Here is a 20,655-nt window from a genome sequence, read left to right on the forward strand (position 1 = left end):
CAGTGACATGCAGAACATAGCAACTGCCCTGGGAGGGCCTATAGACCATAACAACCAGTTGACCAATCAACACAGGGCAGGTCATCCAAACTTGAAAGCACACCAATCCTGAGGCTGTTTCAATACCCCTACACACTCCCCTTATGCTGCCCTTTAAGATCCCTGCCTTGAGGTTGCTTGGGGTCTTTTCTCCAGCCATACGCCATGGTGGTGGGGTGAAGGGCCCGAGCTAATGGGTTTAGCTCGTTAAATAACTTTAATAAGAGACTCTTTGCTTTTGCATCGAAATGGGCCTCTTGATGATTTGGGGGTTTCAGAATTTGGACACAACACAATGAACATTTACAAGTAAAGATGTATGGACTAAGGGGTATACTCTGTTACTCTCTGTGTCACACTACAGCTTCCACAATGAGATTTTCTTTTATTTTATTATTTTATTGGGGGCTGCAAAGGCAGAGGGCAGATACAAAGGGACAGGGGGATGAACGGGATCAGGACACATGTTGTGAAATCCACTAAGAATCGATAAAAAGGGTTTTTAAAAGAAAGAATAAATTCATTTACTCTAAATTTAAATTGAGCTTAAGTCTCTGATTTCTCCCAGTGGATTTAAATGAACATCACAACACCAATTTGATGTTACATGAGCAGAGGGTAGGTACCAAACCTTGTAGAAAATGTCACACTCAGACTACTCATATCCATGCATTGTGTTGATTCTGCTAAAATCCTTGACTCTAAACTCTACTCCTTGACTGTCAAAATAATAAGGCATACACTGGTAAGGAACTGTGCTCTTGAATGTTGGAGAATATTTATGAAGGTGAATACAGTGAACAAATAAAATCAATGGTAGAAAAAACAATACAAAACAGGCTTCCTTGTTGCCCCAGGCAAATCTGCTGCTTAAACAATAACAACAGAATCTAATCAGTAAGCTTCCCAGCTGCCAAAATTATATGAGCAACTTGCCTATTTTAAAATGTCACATTTCCCATCTGATATAAATATTTGCCTTCTGCTTACATTCCTGAAGTGCAACACAAATTAGACCACACACTGAAATTCACCTTGGCACAAGGTATTTAATTTCTCCCTTCCTTTCAAGTGACCCAGATTGTACATTATGAAAGTTGGGAAACCCTGGTGGCCTTTTAGTAATTGGAATAGATCACTGCAGACTGGATCCACTGTTGACCATCAATTCACACATCATTTCACACAAGAGACAGTCTTAACTATTTCATTCAAGTCCACTGAGACTTGGTTCAGTCTCAGTAACTAATTATACACAAATGCAAGACCTCCTGCTATCTACTTTCTGGAAACATGATGCTAGTGGGATCTTTTTATTCAACTTTTTAAAAGAAAGAAAGAAGTCTGGTAACTGAATAGCATCCTTGAAAAAATGTTTTTAAAAAGCAATTTCACAAATAATAGGAAAGGTTTATGTAAAAAAAATTAAATTTGCTAGCCACATTGATTTATGGTGGGTCGGTGAAGGGGAACCATTCCTCCCTGATACACTTGCCTGTGTTCAGCACTGTTAAACAGTGCTAGAGTCTCACAAATCACTATTTGCATTAGTGAACTAGAACGCTCTCTAGATTCTGGTTGTAAGTAATCCTGATCATTTCCCTGTAAATAAACAAGATGTTTGTGACTCCCTAATTAACAGCTGTTGTCCCATGTTGCGCTGGCAGCCTTCAGCATCTGACGGGTAAACATCCAGGTGGATTGCACTGATGCTTCTACTAGCTGGTCTCAACCCTCTACAGACACCTTGAGAAAATCCACAACAGTCACACAATGAACCCAGGTGACTACTGCAGCTCCTGAAGTACATTCACTCTCCAGCAACACACTGTCAGTGTCACTGCAAGAGCTCTAGAGAGCTTTCAAGCCTGGAGGGTCAATGCTCTCAGATAACCTTGGCCCTGGAGATACAAAACTGGCCCTCCCGAGGGCTGGAGCATGCCAACTCCCTGGGCCTACACTTATAAAACTAAGGATCCTGGTGCTATAGGCCTATATAAGAACAGCTGAACCAACAAGTTAAGCAAAGGGCCGCCCTCATCAGAGCCTACAGGGAGTTGCAACTCTAGAGGGCGCTACATGTTGCTGCTCCCTCCCATCTGTGGCTGCAGCTCACTGCCATCAAATGCTAAGGGATATAAAAAAGTGCCAAATACCACCTCTCACAGGGATTCTCTTCTATTGGGAAGAGCAAAAGAACACCAAGCCATATGACTGGTGACAAGTACAGGCCTTCTCACTGCTAGCAGGAAGTGAGAAACTTCTCCACAATAATGCCCAATGCAGACATTCTCCTGCACACCTATAAAGCTTTTTTGTCTTGCAAATGTTTTGTATATAGACAATAACCAGCAGTCTCAAAGTGTCAACCTCACACAATACCAGAATGACTGAAAGTGCATTAGGTTTTCTTATGAGTGCAGGGTATAGGATTCTGCAGTTTTTAAAAGCAAGCTCTACTCCCCAAATCAACCAAAACAGGTGTTTGCCCTTCCTGGCTCTCTCTGAAGCAGGTCTTATAAAAACTCAAAGTCACTGGGGTTTAGTCAGCCACCCCTCCCTGGGGGGTGAGGTTTCTCTCAATCTCTGATCTCGCTGACATGAGTAACTTCAGAGTCTCCCAGTCTTCTGACTGTTGTGGTACTTGAGAAACAACTCCTCCAACTGAGCAGGATGACATTTGGAAGCAGAATAAAAATTTTCAATGCTTCAAATTCCCAAAGCCTTACCAATTCAAGTAGCCCAAAAGGCTAGGGCAGAGGCCTACCTACACTATCAAGTGACAAGAAGTTGCCACCCCAGATCAACTATCCACAGCCACTTTAATGCCTATCTAGTTGCAAGGAAAACTATTTGCGGTAATAACTAAACAGTGTGACAACAGGAAAAGATCAACCAGACCCATATAGAAAAATTCCTGTGCCTAAATTTGAACTTCAATATGTCCTCTCACCAGGGTTTTTTGCTGTTCCCTAACGTTTACTTTTTTTTTTTTTTGAAGACAGGTTCTCAGGAGGCACAGCCTAGCCTCAGACTGGCTATGTAGTCAAGGATGGCCTGAATTTCTGATCCTCGTGTGCTGATAATAGGCCATGTACCCACACAACCAGTTTTAATGGTGGGCTGAGGATAAACACCAAAACTTTATGTGTTCTAGGCAAACACTCTTCAGTTGAGCTAGTCCAAACTCCAAAGGTCACTTGAAGAAATATACCTGTACTTATACAAAACTGCTAACCAGAAAAGGAGAAAGTAATCCTCCATAGGAAAAGTCAATAGATTAGCATAAAGCCCTTCTCAGTGGAGTGTGTTACATATTTCATAAATTTTAAGACAAAATTCCGCATATTATTATTGTCTATTTTGTGATCAATTTGAATATTTTTATGATTTTATGATCAATTGCTGCTTTACATTTCCTTTAAAATCATATAAATTTACAAGACTGGTAAACAAGGCAATGGCTTTATAAGAGCTGTGTGTGACACAATTATTTAATAGTTTAACTTATTCTGAATTTGGGGGAAAGGAAAGGGATGGCTCTATTTCACTTAGACCAAAGGTTCTATAAGTTTCAAAAGGCCCTAACTGACTGAGTAAAAGCTTTTGCTTTTCAAAAAGAAAATTTACAACTTTAGTTTTTCTTACATCAAGGGAGGTAAGGTAAGAATTGCCAAAAATAACAAAGCAACATAAATCACTTGTAGTTTTTAGAAAGAGGTCGCACAGTAGGAAAAATACAGAGAGCACATACCCTTGTTCATTTGGGGCTTACTCTCTTCCTCCAAGTCCTCCAAATCTTCTAAGTCTAAGAAGTTGTCTACCTACAAAAAGATTGAGATTATCCTGCATAAAAGAAAAGCAACGTAGTCAGAGACCCATGCCCACAGCTGCAGGCTGGACCTGCTTTCCTGTGACCTCTCAAGGCCCAGTTAGAAGCCGCTGCAAGCATACGCTTTCCCATCTGTAGGAACATGACATTGGCAAGTCCAGGGTTTTACACACCACACAGCCTGCTCCCTACAGTGAAAGAAAAACAGGCTGCGGTTGCTTGTAAGGAACTCTGTTCCAAATTCTCTTCCCAGAATTTTTAACACTGCTATTAGAGGAGACAGCAGGTTCTGTATTTGGGTTTTCCTGCTTCTCAAGCAACCAGGGATGGTGGAGGTGGTGGGCCACCACCCTTCCTCACAGCATGCTTTCTGACAGCACTCTGGAGAGCCAGAGAGAGGAAGTTAAAGCGAACAGGGGAGAAAAGTTCATTCAAAACAAAATCATCCTGTCCAGGTAAATCACAGGAAAGGTGAGCAGGACCATCAAGTGTTCTCTCTTCCAGGCAAATAAGACAAAGAATTACTTCAAAGGTAAAAAGCACAGCAGATGACTTCCCCGCACAGCAGCATTTCACTGAAGAACTATTCTGCATGGACTACCACTTCCACCACACAGTGAGGCATCTTAGGGGACTATCAAAAAGGGTAGGTAAGAAATGCTGGCATGTGGCATGTAATAAAGACACAAGGTTGCCATCCATTTGATGCTCACAACCTAAACATAAACCTTTAAAAAAAAGACCTTAAAGTTACCAATTGAGATTAGCTGCAGTTCAAGACAAGCTCACCTGAGCTGAACGTGGAATGTGTAGCAAGCAGACTATGCTGGCCCCACGGAGTGAAAATGGTGCCTTCCATGCTTCTAACCTGGTAACAGTAACTATTAGCATGCAAACTCAAAAGCAAAGTTCACCTTTCATATTACAGTTTCGATATTAACGTTTGAGAATCAGTTATATTATAGCATCTTTCTTCTTAATGATTAGGCTAAAATTCCCTTCCCACTTGTTAAACCTTAAGGACAAAAGATCCAGAACCCAGTCAAGCACAAACAGTTTAAAATATTCCAACATCATTTTTTAAAAAAAGAAAGCCTTTCAAGGATAAAATCTGGAGTAACCAGTTTGGTACAAAGAAAAGCAAGAGTCTAATGATTGTCTAATGGTTTGTATGATAGTTCGAATAGGAAATGTCTCCCATAGGCTCTAGTAATTGAATTGTTGATGCCAGTTGCTGATGCTGCCTGGAGAGGTTTGGGAGGCAAAGCCTCTCTGGAAGAAGTCTGTCACCAGGGGTGGGCTTTGTGAGTAAAAATCCTTGCCCACTTCTAGTTCATTCTCTATGCTTCCTGCTTGTGGTTGAGGATGTGAGTTCCTGGCTCCCTGCTGCCTGCTGCTTGTTATTCTGCCTTCCCACCACGACTGACTTTTATCTATATATTCTGCCTTTTCAAGTTGCCTTGGTCATGGTGAATCATCACAGTAACAGAAAAGTTGCAAATACAGTTCATTTGTTTGCTGTGTGTTCTTCCCAAGGCAGATAACTGAATCCAGCCTTACCTTCACCTTTCCAGCCCGTGACATATCACCGTGAAGGGAGCTGCCAACTTGCTGGCCTTCATCAATCACTATCTGAAAACACAGTAAGGACACACAGTCAGGAAATAAGTTTCTGTTCCTAGCAATATATGAAAGACTAGAGTCTCTAAGCTATAGCAATGGTTTCAGCAACTCCAACTGCAATTCTGGTACCCTAGTCTCATCCAGCATATAGTAGATAACTTAACTCCAGCATGCTTGTGCATGGAACAGACAACTGTTCCACCTCCTAGTCTGCCGCCCAATGAACCTCTGATACACAAATCAGAGACTGCTGCTACATTATAACAATTCTAAACCTGCCTATATTTAGTATGATCTCTCTATCTTCATCAGCAGACTATGAATCCTTTACAGAAAACAGCTCATGTCTCACAGCAAGCTCTAGAAAATGGATTATAAACCTCTTCTACATAAACACATTTCTATCACAGACACTTCTGACCCTTATAAAATCAAAAGCTCATTTAATTCTGCCCATGATAGCACATGGAAAACATTGCAAACCAGAAAGAAAAACTCAAATGCCTTTTTTAAAAAAATTAATCAAGACTCATATGGCTTGAAAGAGAACACTATGAATTCTCATTCCTTGATAATTAAACGCGATAGCCAAAGAGGCAATGAATACTGCTGATGAGGTCTTAATGATTACAGAAGAGCATCTAATATCCACAAACCGAATCTTAGGAAAAGCAACATACTGACTTCTACTTTAATTTTAAATGTGATAAGTTTAGGACAGGAAAAAGTAAGACCAGTTTATACAAAGATGTAGAAAAGGAAAAAACAGGCCGGGTGGTGGTGGCGCATGCCTTTAATCCCAGCACTCGGGAGGCAGAGGCAGGCGGATCTCTGTGAGTTCGAGGCCGGGCTGGACCGACAGCCTCCAAAACAATACAGAGAAACCCTGTCTCGTAAAAACAAAAAGAAAAAAAAAAAGAAAAGGAAAAAACAAATTGTTAACAAAACAAAATGTTAAAAACAAAATATATAATTTCATGAAGCATCTACACATGACAGATCCCTAAGAAATTTTTACCAAAAACTAAGGATTATCACACACCGGCATATAACGACTCAATTCTCAGCAGAGTGGTGCTCCAATGGCCTCTTTTCCTGGGAACAATGCTTTCTTCTTCGATTGGTTTCTATAAACATAAGACAGAATTACCTGGTCCTCTTCTGAGCATTCAGATGAAATATGAGGAAAGACGGCTGCATTCCTAAAATGATGACCATTGGATTCATTTTTATGGGTCAATTTTTCAGCAGTGAATATATTTCCTGATGAATCAGTTCCATGTGATGTCCCTTTGGCCATAATATCCTCTGAAATGGTAAGTCATGAATTATTACAAACACCCACTGTTGTCGGGTTCTTTTGTGTTTCTTACTGAAAACGTTTCTTATCCCTCCGCCCCCAAAAAAGAATACTTCTCAAAGAACCATATAAGAAGTTTCTTGAAGCCTTAACTAGTCTTAAATATAGATAGCACTCCTTCAACAAGTGATGAATATTGTCCACTATATACCCAGCACTATTTTTCATCATTGTTAAAAAGTTCAAGAATGGGAGACTGAAGGCGAGGATATAATTATATCACTAGACCCAAGATAAACGATAAATGGATTCTTATTGGGAAACAATTACACAGAAAAATACATAGAACCACTGGAGCATTTCCCTGCTCTTCCTACCAAATCTGCTGACCCATCAGAAAGAGTGTGCCAAGCAAAGCCACACCTCAAGCTCCTCTCTTTCTGCTTCCATCTGCCTGAAACCACACCCAAAGGGGTGTGACCACCATTACAGCTCCACAGACCAGATGCCTACAGGAGACGCTGTTTATCTCATTTTCCCTTAGGTTTGGATTATTTTTTCTTCATCTGGAAGCAATGTATGTCTACTTTAAAAAACAAAAAACACTAGGAAAAGAGCAAAATATGAAAATCATCCATTAAATCCTATGCAACATAATAACCACAATAAAATGTTTTGAGTGATTATCTGTTCATCTCTTGTGTATCCATGTATTTCTTATATTTTGGGTTGTGAGCCTAACCTTTAACAGCTGAACCATCTCTCCAGTCCATATCCACATATTTCTAAAACTCAAAATAGAATACATAAATAGTTAATTTAGTTTTCCAGTAGTATTTTTATGTTATTGAGAATTATTCTACGTAATTTTAAGTTATAGAGAACTCCATTATCTAAATATAAGATAGTTCACTGAAACAATGTCCATTCTCCTTTTATTATTTTTTTTCTTGCCCAATCAGTTCATCTGCTCTCCCTTCTCTCCTCCCAGGTTCTCTCCCCAAGTTCACTTCTCCCCGCCCCCTCTACATCATCCAGTCCTCCTCCTTTATCTTCAGAAAAGACAGGCCTTCCATGATGTCAGTCAAACATGAATATCAAGTTATACCTCATCTCCCATTAAGACTGTCAAGACAACCCAGTAGAAGGAAAGAGTTCCAAAAGCAGGTAACAGAGCCTGCTCCCATAGTTAGTGGTCCCACATGAAGACCAAATTACAACTGCAATATATGTGCAGAGGACCTAGGCCAGTACCAGGCAGAACTGGTTTTCTGTGAGCCCCATGAGCCTGGGTTAGTTGATTCTGTGGGTTGTCTTAGTGTCCTTGACCCTTCTAGCTCCCATAATCTTTCACCCTTTTCTACGGGATTCCCTGAGCTCTGCTTAATGTTTAGTTGTGGGTCTCCGCATCTGTTTCCATCGGTTGCTAGGTGAAGCCTCTCTGGAGACAACTGAGCTACACATCAATCTAAGAGTACAGCAGATTATCTATAGGGATTATTTCATTGACTTCTTCTTCTTCTTCTTCTTTCTCTTTCCTTTTCTTTTCTTCTTTTTTGCTAGTAATGAATGGCTCTATCTGAGATCTCTGGAATGGCTCTATCTTAGGTTCTAGCCCACTAAGCAGTGTTGGGGGGTGGACTCCCACCCATGGTATGGGTCTCAAGCTGGACCAGTCTCAATGTCTATTCTCTTTTTTTTTGTTGTTGTTGTTTTGGTTTGGTTTTTTATTTTTGGAGACAGGGTTTCTCTGTGGCTTTGGAGGTTGTCCTGAAACTTGCCTCAATGTTTATTCTTAACTATTTATAATTATAAGCAATACCTTTTGCTGGGTGGTGGTGGTGGTGGTGGTGGTGCACACCTTTAATCCCAGTACTCAGGAGGCAGTAGCAGGCAAATCTCTCAGTTTGAGACCAGCCTGATCTATAAAGCAAGTTCCAGGAGAGCCAGGGCTACACAGGGAAACCCTGTCTCAAAAAACCAAATTATGTGTGTGCATATGTGTGTGTGTGTGTGTGTATGTGTGTGTGTGAATGTATGTATGTATATACATATATATATAATTATATGCAATACCTCTGTATTAAATCCATGCACCATTATAGTATTTCCTTAGAAGAAGAAAGAAAAACCCAAGATTAATTCAAAATTAAAGAGACTATGAAAATTCTATTTTGACACCATCAACAGAAATAAGGAAGAACAAAGTGAAATAGGTCTAGAAATAATAGATCTAGGGATGGCTTAACCATTAAAGGCTAGGCTCACAACCAAAATATAAGAAATAGTAAATCTAGATCTTGCATGTTTCATTTGAGGCATTATGGAGGAAATGGCACAAACACAGCAGCAAATGTAGGCTGGAGTGTGGAAGGAATATCACAATCAGAGATAACTACCTGACTGTCATCTACACTGAGGCAATAGCTTAAGCCAAAAAGAAAATTTTAATGTTAGCATGATGGTTAATATTGACTGTCAACTTCATAGGCTCTCGGCTCACTACGAGACTAGCTTCCAGGCACACCTGTGAAGAAGTACCAAGGTTAGCTTCAATGTAGTGGGACTACTCACCCTGCTCAGGAAGCAGCTTTGAGTAGAACGAAATGGACAAAGCACACTGAGCACAAGCACTCATGTCTCCCTGCTTCTTGACTGGGATACGATGTGACTAGCCACCTGAAAGTGACCACCACACCTTCTCTGTCATGATGGCCTTTACCCACACACAGAGCCACAGTAAACCCTTCCTTCTTTCCTTAAGTTCCTTTGTCAAATATAGCCATGGGACAACTAATACAATTAGCAATACAGAAATTAGTAAGAGTTTAAAGCCATTGAGTGTCTAATGCTCTTTTCTGAGCATTTCATGAATCATTTCATTTAAATCTTCCAAAATCTTTAGAAAACAGTAAGTCCTAGTTCTATCTCCGCTCTACAGAAGATAGCAACACAGGATACTAGAGATTAAATAATGTGTTCAAGGTAATGTAGCTGAAAGCTAACCAGTTGGAATCCGAACCCAAGCCTTCTGACTCTAAATCCTACCTGAACTACTGTTTTGCTACCCTGAGTAAAACAACAAAGGGAGAGGTCCTTACTGAACAAAATAAGAAAGAAGTACAATAAGGAGAAGGGACAGAAAATTAAGATGAAAAAAGCTTTCATCAGACAAAGAAGAGGCAAGGCTTCACAATACATTTTAAAAATAAGTCTGTAAATCACTGTGTCAATCACAAATACATACACATACACACACACACACACACACACACACACACACACACACACGCACAATGATAAATTATTAAAAATCAGTCATGAAATAGTCATCAAGCCATCCCCAATTGGGGAAGTCTTATGTTATACCCTTAACTAGACTATGAAGATAATGTCCCAGAGATGGAGGAATTATTTTATCTGTGAGCCTGAGATAGGTCTAGAAACATAGCACAGCAGAGTGACCATACTTCTTTTGAGATGTTACTTACATGACACTGAAATCTGCAATTGTTGTGAGGCTCACAGTTTGGTAAGGGGCCATTTGGAACCATGTTGTAATGGTGTCAATGAAAATGATCTCCATAGTTTCATTATTGGATGTTTAGTCACCAAAGAGTGAAACTATTCGAGAAGGATTAGAAGATGTGACCTTACATGAATGACCTTTGGGAGCCCATTCCACATGGATGGATGCTCTCTCAGCCTGGACACATGGGGAAGGGCCTAGGTCCTACCCTGGATGAAATGATAGACTCTGGAGATCCTCCCAAGGAGAGCCGTGCCCTCCCTAGGGAATGATGTGGGGATTGGGCTGGGGGTGGGGAGGTGAGGGTGGGTCTGGTGGAGGGAGAAGGGGATGCTGGGATTGACATTTGAAGCATGCATGTTTCTAATTTAAATTTTAAAAACTTTAAATTTAAATACTTTAAAAAAAAGATCTGGCCTTGTTAGAATGGGTGTGGCCTTGTTGGAGGACCTGTGTCACTGGGGGTGGACTTTGATGTTTCAAAAGTCCACTCCAGACCCAGTTTCTCTTTCAGCCTGCTCTCTGTGGATCAGGATGTAAATCTCTCAGGTACATGCCTATCTGCTTCCTACCATGCTGACAACGGACTAACCCTCTAAAACTGTAAGCAAGCCCACAACTAAATGCTTTATTTTGTTTTGTAAGAGTTTCTGTAGTCATGATATTTCTTCACAGCAATATAACAGTAAGTTATAATAAGATAGAAGTTGGCACCAGGGACTGCATATTGCTGTGACAGGCCTGAGCACACTATTTGTTGGAGGAAGGTTGAAGACTTTGGGACTTTGAGCTAGAAAAGTAGTTGAATGCTTTAAGCAGGGATTAATGGGCTAACCCTAGTAGTAGCATGGAAGCCAGGGGTGCTAAGGATGTTGTGGACTGTGGGGACCCAGCTTAAGAGATTTCAGAGGGGAAGGATATTATCAGCTGGCCTAGAGACTATTCTTGTGATTTTTGGCAAAGAATGTGGCTGGTTTTTGTTCTTGTCCTAAAAATCTTCTTCAGGCTATATTTGAAGAGTTTAGGATTAATGGCTTTTGTAGAGAAGATTTCAAGACAGCCTAGTATTGACCATGTCAAGTGGCTATTAGTGATCACTCTTAAGCAGATCTACAGTAAAAAGGAACAAGCAAAACAAAGAAAAGTACATAACTTTAGTTTGAGGAAAAGGAGCCAAGCCTTGTGTTCAAGATGAAAACTTTAAAGAAACGCTTTGTGCTCAATGGAACACAGGTAGCGATAACCTCAATGCAAGACCTCACCCAGATAATTCTGCAAACCATGACAGGAAAGTGTCTGAGGATTTCCTAGGCCGAAACAACAGAAATCTAATGCAAATGTAATTCTAGGATACCCAGGTTCCAGCCCCAACATGCAACAGAACCTAGCAGCTTCTGCCACACGGTTCTGGATTTAGAGTCAAGAAGGATATAGGAACTGGCCTGTGAAATCTTCCTCCAATGTTAAGAAAAGTCATTGGAGCCAGGCATATGGTAGGGCAGTCCCTGCCTGGAGGCCCAGAGAAGAGACTGCATGAAGCAGCAAAAGTAAAGCCTGGATTACCTTGGAGACCCCAAGATGTTGAAGATGCCAAAGCCATGAGATACTGCCAAGAACAACTGCTCAGAGAAGGTGGAACCAGCCCAAGAGAGATTTGTGTGTTGCAGTCATCAAAGCTGGAAGGGAAGAGCCATCTAATAAATCCTTTAATATTAGACATGGAGTTGCAGAATTTGGAATTTTCCCTGCTGATTTTCAGTCTTGCTTGGTCCAATATTTCCTCATTATGCTCCTTTTCCTCCCTTGTTTGATTATGAATATCCTATTAAAAGTAAAATTTGTCAAGAATTAACAACAAAATTTTGCTTGTTTGCATATGGGTGCTTTGACTATGTATATGTCTGTACCATCTTTGCATGCTTGGAGCCTGAGAAGGTCAGAAAAGGCATCAGATGCCCTTGAATTACTGATGGATTAGAGACACCATGTGGGTGCTGATAACTGAACATGGGTCCTCTTGAACAGAAGCCAGTGTTCTTAATCATTGAGACATCTCTCTGGCTACTTTTATTTTTAATCAAACACTGAAATACTGTTACAGAACAAAATAAAGTAATACAACCTTAGATAATAATTCACATCTAATGAATAATTTTCTCTTTAAAAAGAAAAAAAGGCATACCCAGTATAATACTCTGAAACCAGCTCTCCACTAGTGCCTACTGTCCCAGGACCAACAACTCCTAACTAGTCACTACTGACAAGACAACCTCTGCCTTTGGTGGCAACAAATGCTGAGTGAAGCCTCTGATGTGAAGTATAAGCCTTGGTAGAAGAGCTCAAGAAGTGGCTAATGTTCCTAGGATAATTGCTAAAACTACTGCTGGGATAGCCAGACAAATGAGAGTAAAATCAAGTTCATCTCCTATATCTCTTCCATTTTAGAGTCAAGTTTCCCATGGTTCTCCAGGTAACTGAGTAGCAGTAGAATGACATGGTGATGCTTAGAAACAGAATAAGCTACTGAGGGATGAACAGATGCCTCAAGCTTCATCAGACAGAATAGAAGGCTTCCTGTGGCTCCCACCATTCCTCGGCACACTGCTGGCAATAAAAGGAACCGTTTCAGTCCTCCTAGATATCTTCTACGTCAGACAAACTTAAACTTGGTATTTACCAAGAAAATCCTGCACACCCAACCCAACACTCCTGGACTACTTAGTTAACTAAAATACTTGAAAAGCTCAGTGGTATCTGAAAATAGACATTCTGCATTGACAGGTTATATATGTTCACAGGGCCCTCTGTGTAAGCCTCTCCATTCCCAGTAAAATGCTCAGGGTACCTGATAGGTCACCCGATGAAACTCCTTTGAAATAAAGTGAAGTTCAAGCTCCTGATGCTATTAATTGAATCACTAATAATAGTTAGTCCCAGATCCAACAAAAACCCTACACTTTTAAAGTCCACCCTCTCGTAAATGTGAAGTTTTTATCTTTAAAATATCAAGGACTCAGAAAAGTACTTGCCCTCTCCATGATTAAATGTAGAGTTAAAAGTGCCATCCTAAATCTTGAAATTAGTTTCACCAGTCTATGTACCATGCCCCCACAAAGACCCAAAAACCGTTTTTGCATGCAGGCTTTTTATTGGTTTTTAAACCTAGTAAATAATAAATCTCTTGGCAGAATGAGATGAGAACAAAGTTCCTTTTCAATATGATAATGTCAAGATGGCAGATGTTGGCACAGCCCAGACTCGGAAGTGGCCAGCAGCCTGATTAGACCAGATGCTGCTTCCCAGAGTGAGCCTGGTGGCGATGCACACGTGCCACCCAACTGTTCATCGCGTCTGCTTCTGTTTTCATCAGAGTCCTTTTCTACCCTTTCATCTTATCCCTAATGCTCCTTGCTTTGAAATGCATGTGAGGCACAATACAATGAGGAAATCTAACAGCAGTGTCTCAGCGAACACACACGTTAGAGCCCTGAAAGAGCATTTCTTTGGGCATTTCTGAGTCAAACTTCAATAAAGATGAGAAAAAGTTTTTTTTCTAAAGGTTTTCAGAAGTTTCATTATTCTGAAGTGATAGAATTTCAATTTCCCTTTGATACCAAACAGACAAGCCTCCAACAGGTCAGACTTACAAGCCCATCTACACCTCCAATGTCTAATTTCAGACCAGAGAGAAATGTCGCACTCCTTGAAAAAGTGGAAAGTTTGGATGCCAAGGTAAATTATTCTTTACAAGGTAAAGGACATGTTGATTACACCTTACACGTAAAAGTGATTATTTGGGGAGAGTTCATTTTTGAGGGGAACTCCTTAAGAAATTCAAATTCTTCTATGCAAAAGCCAGAGCAGTGTCTGTGTATGGAAAAGCATTTCCACAAATCAGCACAACCAGTGTCAGAATCGAAGACCAAGTCCTGGCAGCCACCTTGAAGTATCCATTCTTCTGTAATGTGGCCACCAGCAATATAAATCAAGTGCATTTTCTCAGTCACAACAAGATACTGAACACACTGCTGGAAGGAAAGAAAAACCCAAGTGGGGAATGTTCTGTGCAACCCTAGGCAGCTGCAAACAACCTTCTGCAAAGAGAACAGGGATAAGCAATCAAGCCTGTAACAAGGCCGGGTACTCTGAAAGTCTGCGGTGATTTTCACGTTACATTTGAGTCCAAGGCAATGTTCCTCTGGACGATAACATTGTCTCTTGATCTGTCCGTGCAAACTCCTCCATAACACGGCTTCTGCTCGCACACTCTTCTTCATGTCTGGCCTCCCCTGGAGCCATAGTCGTTAGGATTAAATAAGCAATTTAAAAACCAATCAATCATTAAATCAGAATAAATCCAAGGAAGCACATTTCATCACACGAGTGTTTTGTTTAAATTCCCTTTGCAGTGCTCTGAATTCCAACCGTTTTATGTTCTCCATCTGAAAGGGCACAAGAAGAAGAGGATTGCCATAGCCTGGCCAGTCAGGAATAATTGTACTTTCCCCGAGGCTGGGTGATAATTGACTCATTAGTCACCATCATAGCTATCAATCTGCCAAGGCACAAACGTGCAAGCCAGGCCTGGGGAAAATAAATACATATATATGTCGAAAGCCCCAGATGAGGGACACCACAGCACTAAGATGGAATTTTTGAAACATCCAGTGTTATGCTCTTAGAGAAAGGAAAATGTGGAGAGTGTAAGTTTACTAAAATTTTATTATTTATGTTCAAGAAAGAAATCTGATTAGTAGGATCCTAAAGCTTAAGTCCAAAAGTGGCACTCTGGGCATCAAGTATGTACACGATAAGAAAGACAACTAAGGCACAGTCCCTGCTCTTAACTGAGTAGCCAAGCTGGGAGGTTAAGTCACGAATGCAAAGCACCCAGAGAGAAGGCATCTGTGACAAACCACACAGGAGAGGTACAAATGGTAACTGGCTTTTGAAATCATAAAAAGCTTCCCTAGAAATCAGTCATGTGAGGTGGGCTTTGGAAGAAGTTGACAAGTTCAGTCAGCCTGTTTATTCCATGGGGGGTTGGGAGGTGGTAAGCTCATAAGTGAAACTTTCAGGGCCAGAAGGCCAGGGCCTGAGGAGGAACCATGAATCTTCCAGGAAGACTGGCATACACGTTCTGTGACATGTGAGCAGGGTATACTTGGAGAGCTCAAATAAAACCCTCTCTTGAATAAGGGAGTTGGTCACAGTCCAGCTGTGCTCCACAGAGAGACACAGTAGAGCAGGCAGGCGAGGTCCTGGAGGCTGGAGACTCATGTGACAGGTGAGGTACACCCTGAATTGTCTGCTGGGTAACACAGGTGAGAAATGAAAGAAGCCGCATAGTGAGTTCTTTTTGTGTTTCTAAAACAGAAAAAAGACACTGTCTCCCATGGTTATGTTCCCCCCATCTAGACATCACAGACCATGTTCCTTATCTTCCCACTGTCATCAGCACCAGTCTTTTATATTCAAATTAGCGCGTCCTCAGTAGCTTTCTCTTAGTCTTTGTGATGGAAGACGTAGATAATACAATGTGCTTGCAACCTGTCAGGTGAACCAGAATCTGGTGCAGAGGCCACATACACCCACCTGACAAGCTGAGCTGAGCTGTTCTTCTCAACTGATTTAGTCAGGATCACAGAGTAACTCGGCCCACCATGCAAGCAGATCCAGCATTATTTGAATGTTGCTTCTGGAAGCATTGGTCTCCCTCAGGGTGAAAGCTGCTGGTCACAGGGTCTACCGATGACAGTGTCTACAGAAGGTAGACTCCATGGTATCTGAGAAATTCATTTGTTGTACACACAATCCATTTGTATTGTTTCTTCAGGTTAACACACAAAGTGTTAAGTTCCATTCAGGCACTGTCCTATTTATATGAAACTACTAACTAATGTGTAACTTATCCCCTTGTATGGAATGTTCATACACATGTTAGACTCTTCTGGCTCTTGAGCTAAACCCATGATGTCATACGGTGAAGAGCTCAGAGAAGTACTCCAAGTGTTCATGAGAAACATCTGCGCCTCTCCATAGCGTTATCCAGATGTAACTTATGTTATGTACCATCAAGTCCACTCACTTTAGCACAGTATCCAATGATTTCTAGTAAACATATAGACATGTAACAATTACTGCCATTTAAGTTTTAGTTTCTATTACCCCCAAAAAGGTGCCTAGTGTCAATCTGCACTCTTCCCCCATTACCAACCCCAACAACAGGCAGCAGTTCATATACTTTTGTTGCTGATGGTTCAAATTTACCAGACATTCCATTAAAGTCACATACACATACTTCTTTTATTTAGTATAACAATGAGATGCAACCATGCCATGGTATATACTAGTATGTCTTCTACTGTCTTTGTTGATATTCTGGCATTATGCTGACCCGGCCCCCTGACAAGTGGCAGGGTACACACACCAGCAATCAGGCAGATACTTAGACAGCTCAAAGAGCCCTGTGTTGCTTGGCTATGTCATGTGTTACGTAGCTGCAAAAGGACTCTGTAAACATGTGCAAGCTTTCTCTTCTAAGCAAGTGCCTCCCACCTGTTCACCCCTTCCATTTCTGTTCCCAGTTGGCCAACACCTACCCCTCCCTTTGTTTCCTTTCCCAGTAAACTCCACATGAGTTTTGTTGAGTTTTGTGGTTCGTGTTTCATCACCTGCAGCTGCAGTAAACAACAGTCTTGTTTCTCCCTTCACCTAATAATGGACACTGGGATTGTCTCTACATCTTGTACTCCCTTGATTATGATCCTGCATTTGCCCCATGGACCAGCATTTCTAGTCCAGATCCATGCAGTGTGAAACATAATGAAATCAAACCAACAGACAACTACAGTCTCAGATGCGTTCGACATCAGATAAGGGAAGAGATGTGTGTGTTTCCTGAGGCTATAACTCTCCAGTCACTTCACACTGTCACCACAGATGTAGAATTGAGATTCCATCATATGGCCCTGCTTTCTTTGAGTTTATAGAGAATTCTCAGAAATTTCCTTTATAATTTGTTAATTGTTTATGTCTCCCTACTCATATGTAAGCCTAAGCAGAGCAAGGAGCTCACTTTCAGGAATTCATTCATGGTTCCTGGAAGATAAAATACTCTCTCCTAAGACCTGGAACTGACTTGTGAAGCAACCTCGTTTCTTATCTAAATTTAAACTGGAAAATAAAATAAAAATAATAAAAATTTAAAAAAAAATATGAAACAAGACTTGGAAGTAGTCTATTAGCCAACTCTTCACCCAGCAGATTCTGGGCTAGCTGCTGGGCTGGAGGGATGAATAGAAGGTCAGGAAAGTTATAAGGCACCGCAAAGGCATAACATTATCTCTAAGCTAGCATATCATCTAAATTGTTTCCAAAAATAATGACTAAATATGTGAGTAAAGACTTCACTAAAAAGCCAATAACATCTCTTCTGTTTCCTTGAAAGTTTTACTTATTAATGCTATAAATTTTGCTTATTTTTGAACTATCATTTCCATGTATAAAATATTTCCAAAGACCACAAGTAAGAAATCTACAAAGAGGAAAGTAGGGGGAGGTGAGGCAGAAAGGGAGAAGAAGGGAGGAGAGAAGCTGAGGGAGGGGGAGAAGAAGAGAGCATGGGAGGCTAAATCTTGATGAGGTCCTACAAGCCCATCCATCTATGGCAGCCTGCCCATACTTACATGTCTTCTGACCTCAACCTCCACTCCTCTGACTTTTCTTCATATCACACAAGACACTGGCATGGGAGCCTAAGGCAGGCCAATGGCACTGCTTTATCAGGCCTATTCACTGGCTCCCCTGGACTTTAAACATCTTCAGGCTTACCTCCCTCTCTTTCTGATTTCTTTCAAATTTTATCTTCCATGGATGCCAACCCTTATTAATACACAACTTCAACCCGCACCTTCATGAGCCACTACTCCCTCTCTGCCCCACCCCCCAAAAGTTAGCTTCTTATAACAGATGGTGCTATATTAGTTGCTTCATATCTATTTCTCTTTTCTAGAATACAAATTCTCTGAAGGCAATAATTTTTATCACTTTTGTTCACTTACATGAGCAGCACTTAGCAAAATGATGATGGTAAAACAAATTATGGCATACTCAAACAAGTGAATTCTGTGCATATACTCAACACTGTTAAACAATAATATTTATTAGCACAGAAAGATATTCATAACATAATGTTATTTTTTAAAAATCAAGTTTCAATGAGATTATGCACAATATGATAGCATTTCTATAAAATTATTGCAATAAATTTGTCAAGTATATAATGAAAGAAAACAGCAGGTTGATCCTTTAACTATAATTTAGGCATCATAAGTATACCTAAATATGCATTATGTGTAGTGTATGTATGTAATACTAATACATCCATTCAATAGAAATTACCGTATATATTTTATTGATAATAAGAGTGAAGCTCAGAGTTTGCAAACAAGTGGATTTCTGATTCTTGTGCCTTCTTTTGGTCTCTTTTCCTTCTGTTTGTTTTATACAATTCTGATGTGTTAGTTTTTGCTTTATCTTAACATATTTTATTTTATTATATATTTTTATTGTTATTCCTTGAAAGCCTGAGTTTCTTCTTTTATTTTTCATTTTACTAATTTTATTCTTCTCTCATGCATTACATCCCTACCACCACATTTTCCCTCCTTCCACTCCTCCCAGTCCCTCCCCCCACTTCCTCCTCTGCCCCAGATATCTACTCCTCCATTTCCCTCCCCCCTCCAAAAAAAAGGGATATACTCCCAGGGATATCCTCCAAATATGGCCTTTAATCCCAGCGCTCTGGAGGCAACTTGAGGCCAACCTAGTATACATAGTGAATTCCAGGCCAGCCAGGACTATGTAGTAAGAACCTGTCTAAAAAAATACAAAAATAAATACATGCATAAAATTTTTGAAGGTGGTTTGTCAAGGAAGACCAAAATTAAGCAGCCCCAACAGGCATCCACCCAATCCAGGGTGGTATGGGCTTTGCTCCATGAAGTAGTCCATGAATCAGGTTTGGAAGACTGCTGTGGAAGCCTGAGAACATGGCTCCCAATTCCAGGTCTAAGAGAATGATTCTAGTAATTTCAATTCCCAGCTAGGACGAAAGCAATAAAAAGAACCTGTTTTCAATGGAAACTCCCAGGAATCTACGAGGGTGACCCTAGCTAAGACTCCTGGCAATGGAGAATATGGAGCCTGAACTGATCATCTCCTGTGACCAGGCAAGACTTCCAGTGAAGGGGCTGGGACACCAATCCAACCACAAACCCTTTGACCTACAATTTGTCCTGCCTTCAAGATGTGCTGGGGTAAAGATGGCACAGAAATTGTGGGAGTGACCAACTAATGATGGGCCCAGCTGGAGACCCATACCCTGAGTGGGAGCTCAACCCTGAGGGCCAAGACACAGGAGCAGTATACCCCAGGGACCTAGGATAGAACCAAACAAGAATGGAAAAAAAAGTCAATTAAATGATTCCTAATGACAGTCTGCTATTCTCATAGATTGGTGCCCAGTCCAATTGTCATCAGAGAGGCTTCACTCAGCAACTGATGGATGCAAACGTAGAAACCCACAGCCAAACATTAGGCAGAGCTTGGATAATCCTATGGAAAGGGAGGGAGGAAGGAATACAAGGGTCAAGGACACCACAAGAAAACCCACAGAACCAACTAACCTGGGCTCATAGGGACTCACAGAGACTGAAATGAAAACCAGGGAGCCTGCATGGGACTAACCTAGACCCTATGCACATATGCTACAGTTGTGTAGCTTGGTCCTCTTGGAGGATGCCTAACAGTGGGAGCAGGGGCTGTCTTTTATTCTGATGCCTGCTTTTGGGACCCATTCCTCCTACCGGATTGCCTCATCCAGCCTTAATAGAAGAGGTGGTACCTAGTCTCACTGGAACTAAATATACCTTGGCCGGCTGATATCCATAGGAGGCCCGCCTATATCTGAAGAGAAACAGTGGAGGAAGAGTGAATGAAGGAAGAGAGGAGGGAAGGGGAAAGGATTGGGAGGAGGAAAAGGAGGGGAAACTTTGGTGGAAAGTAAATTTTTAATTAATTAATTTAAAAACCTGTCAATGATATAAGTCAGGAGTATTTAGCTGTAGGAAAGAATGAGAATGTAATCTTTATCATGGATAATGGTAGAGTAGTTAAGTTCTGCTATGGAGTACAACCCCACCCCATGGGGTGTGTACCTTACATTATTTTCTAATTTTCTTACCATGACAAAGAAGGTTTAGAACAAATATTCAGTTTTAACTTTGATGTTCCTCTTTTAAATAACAGTTTCATCTAGTCATAAAACTA

General features: G+C 40.8%; 1 protein-coding gene and 1 long non-coding RNA gene across 3 annotated transcripts in view; one reads left to right on the forward strand and one right to left on the reverse strand.

Moving 5' to 3' along the window:
• The window catches only part of Iftap (intraflagellar transport associated protein), a 68,329-nt gene that overhangs the window by 18,416 nt on the left and 29,258 nt on the right, over window positions 1-20,655 (reverse strand). For both annotated transcript variants that reach the window (XM_040745918.1, XM_040745919.1), the window contains 3 exons: window positions 6,645-6,802; window positions 5,432-5,503; window positions 3,794-3,863 (listed from right to left, as the gene is read on the reverse strand). In XM_040745918.1, the coding sequence (XP_040601852.1) occupies window positions 3,794-3,863; window positions 5,432-5,503; window positions 6,645-6,802 (300 nt within the window). The remainder of the gene's footprint in view (window positions 1-3,793; window positions 3,864-5,431; window positions 5,504-6,644; window positions 6,803-20,655) is intronic.
• Window positions 10,825-12,178, forward strand: LOC121140446. The gene is made up of 2 exons (XR_005877286.1): window positions 10,825-10,926; window positions 11,673-12,178. It is a non-coding gene; the product is annotated as an uncharacterized LOC121140446 (long non-coding RNA).

This window comes from Mesocricetus auratus, unplaced genomic scaffold (assembly GCF_017639785.1).
Source record: "Mesocricetus auratus isolate SY011 unplaced genomic scaffold, BCM_Maur_2.0 Super-Scaffold_100004, whole genome shotgun sequence".
In the NCBI taxonomy this organism is placed as follows: Eukaryota; Metazoa; Chordata; class Mammalia; order Rodentia; family Cricetidae; genus Mesocricetus; species Mesocricetus auratus.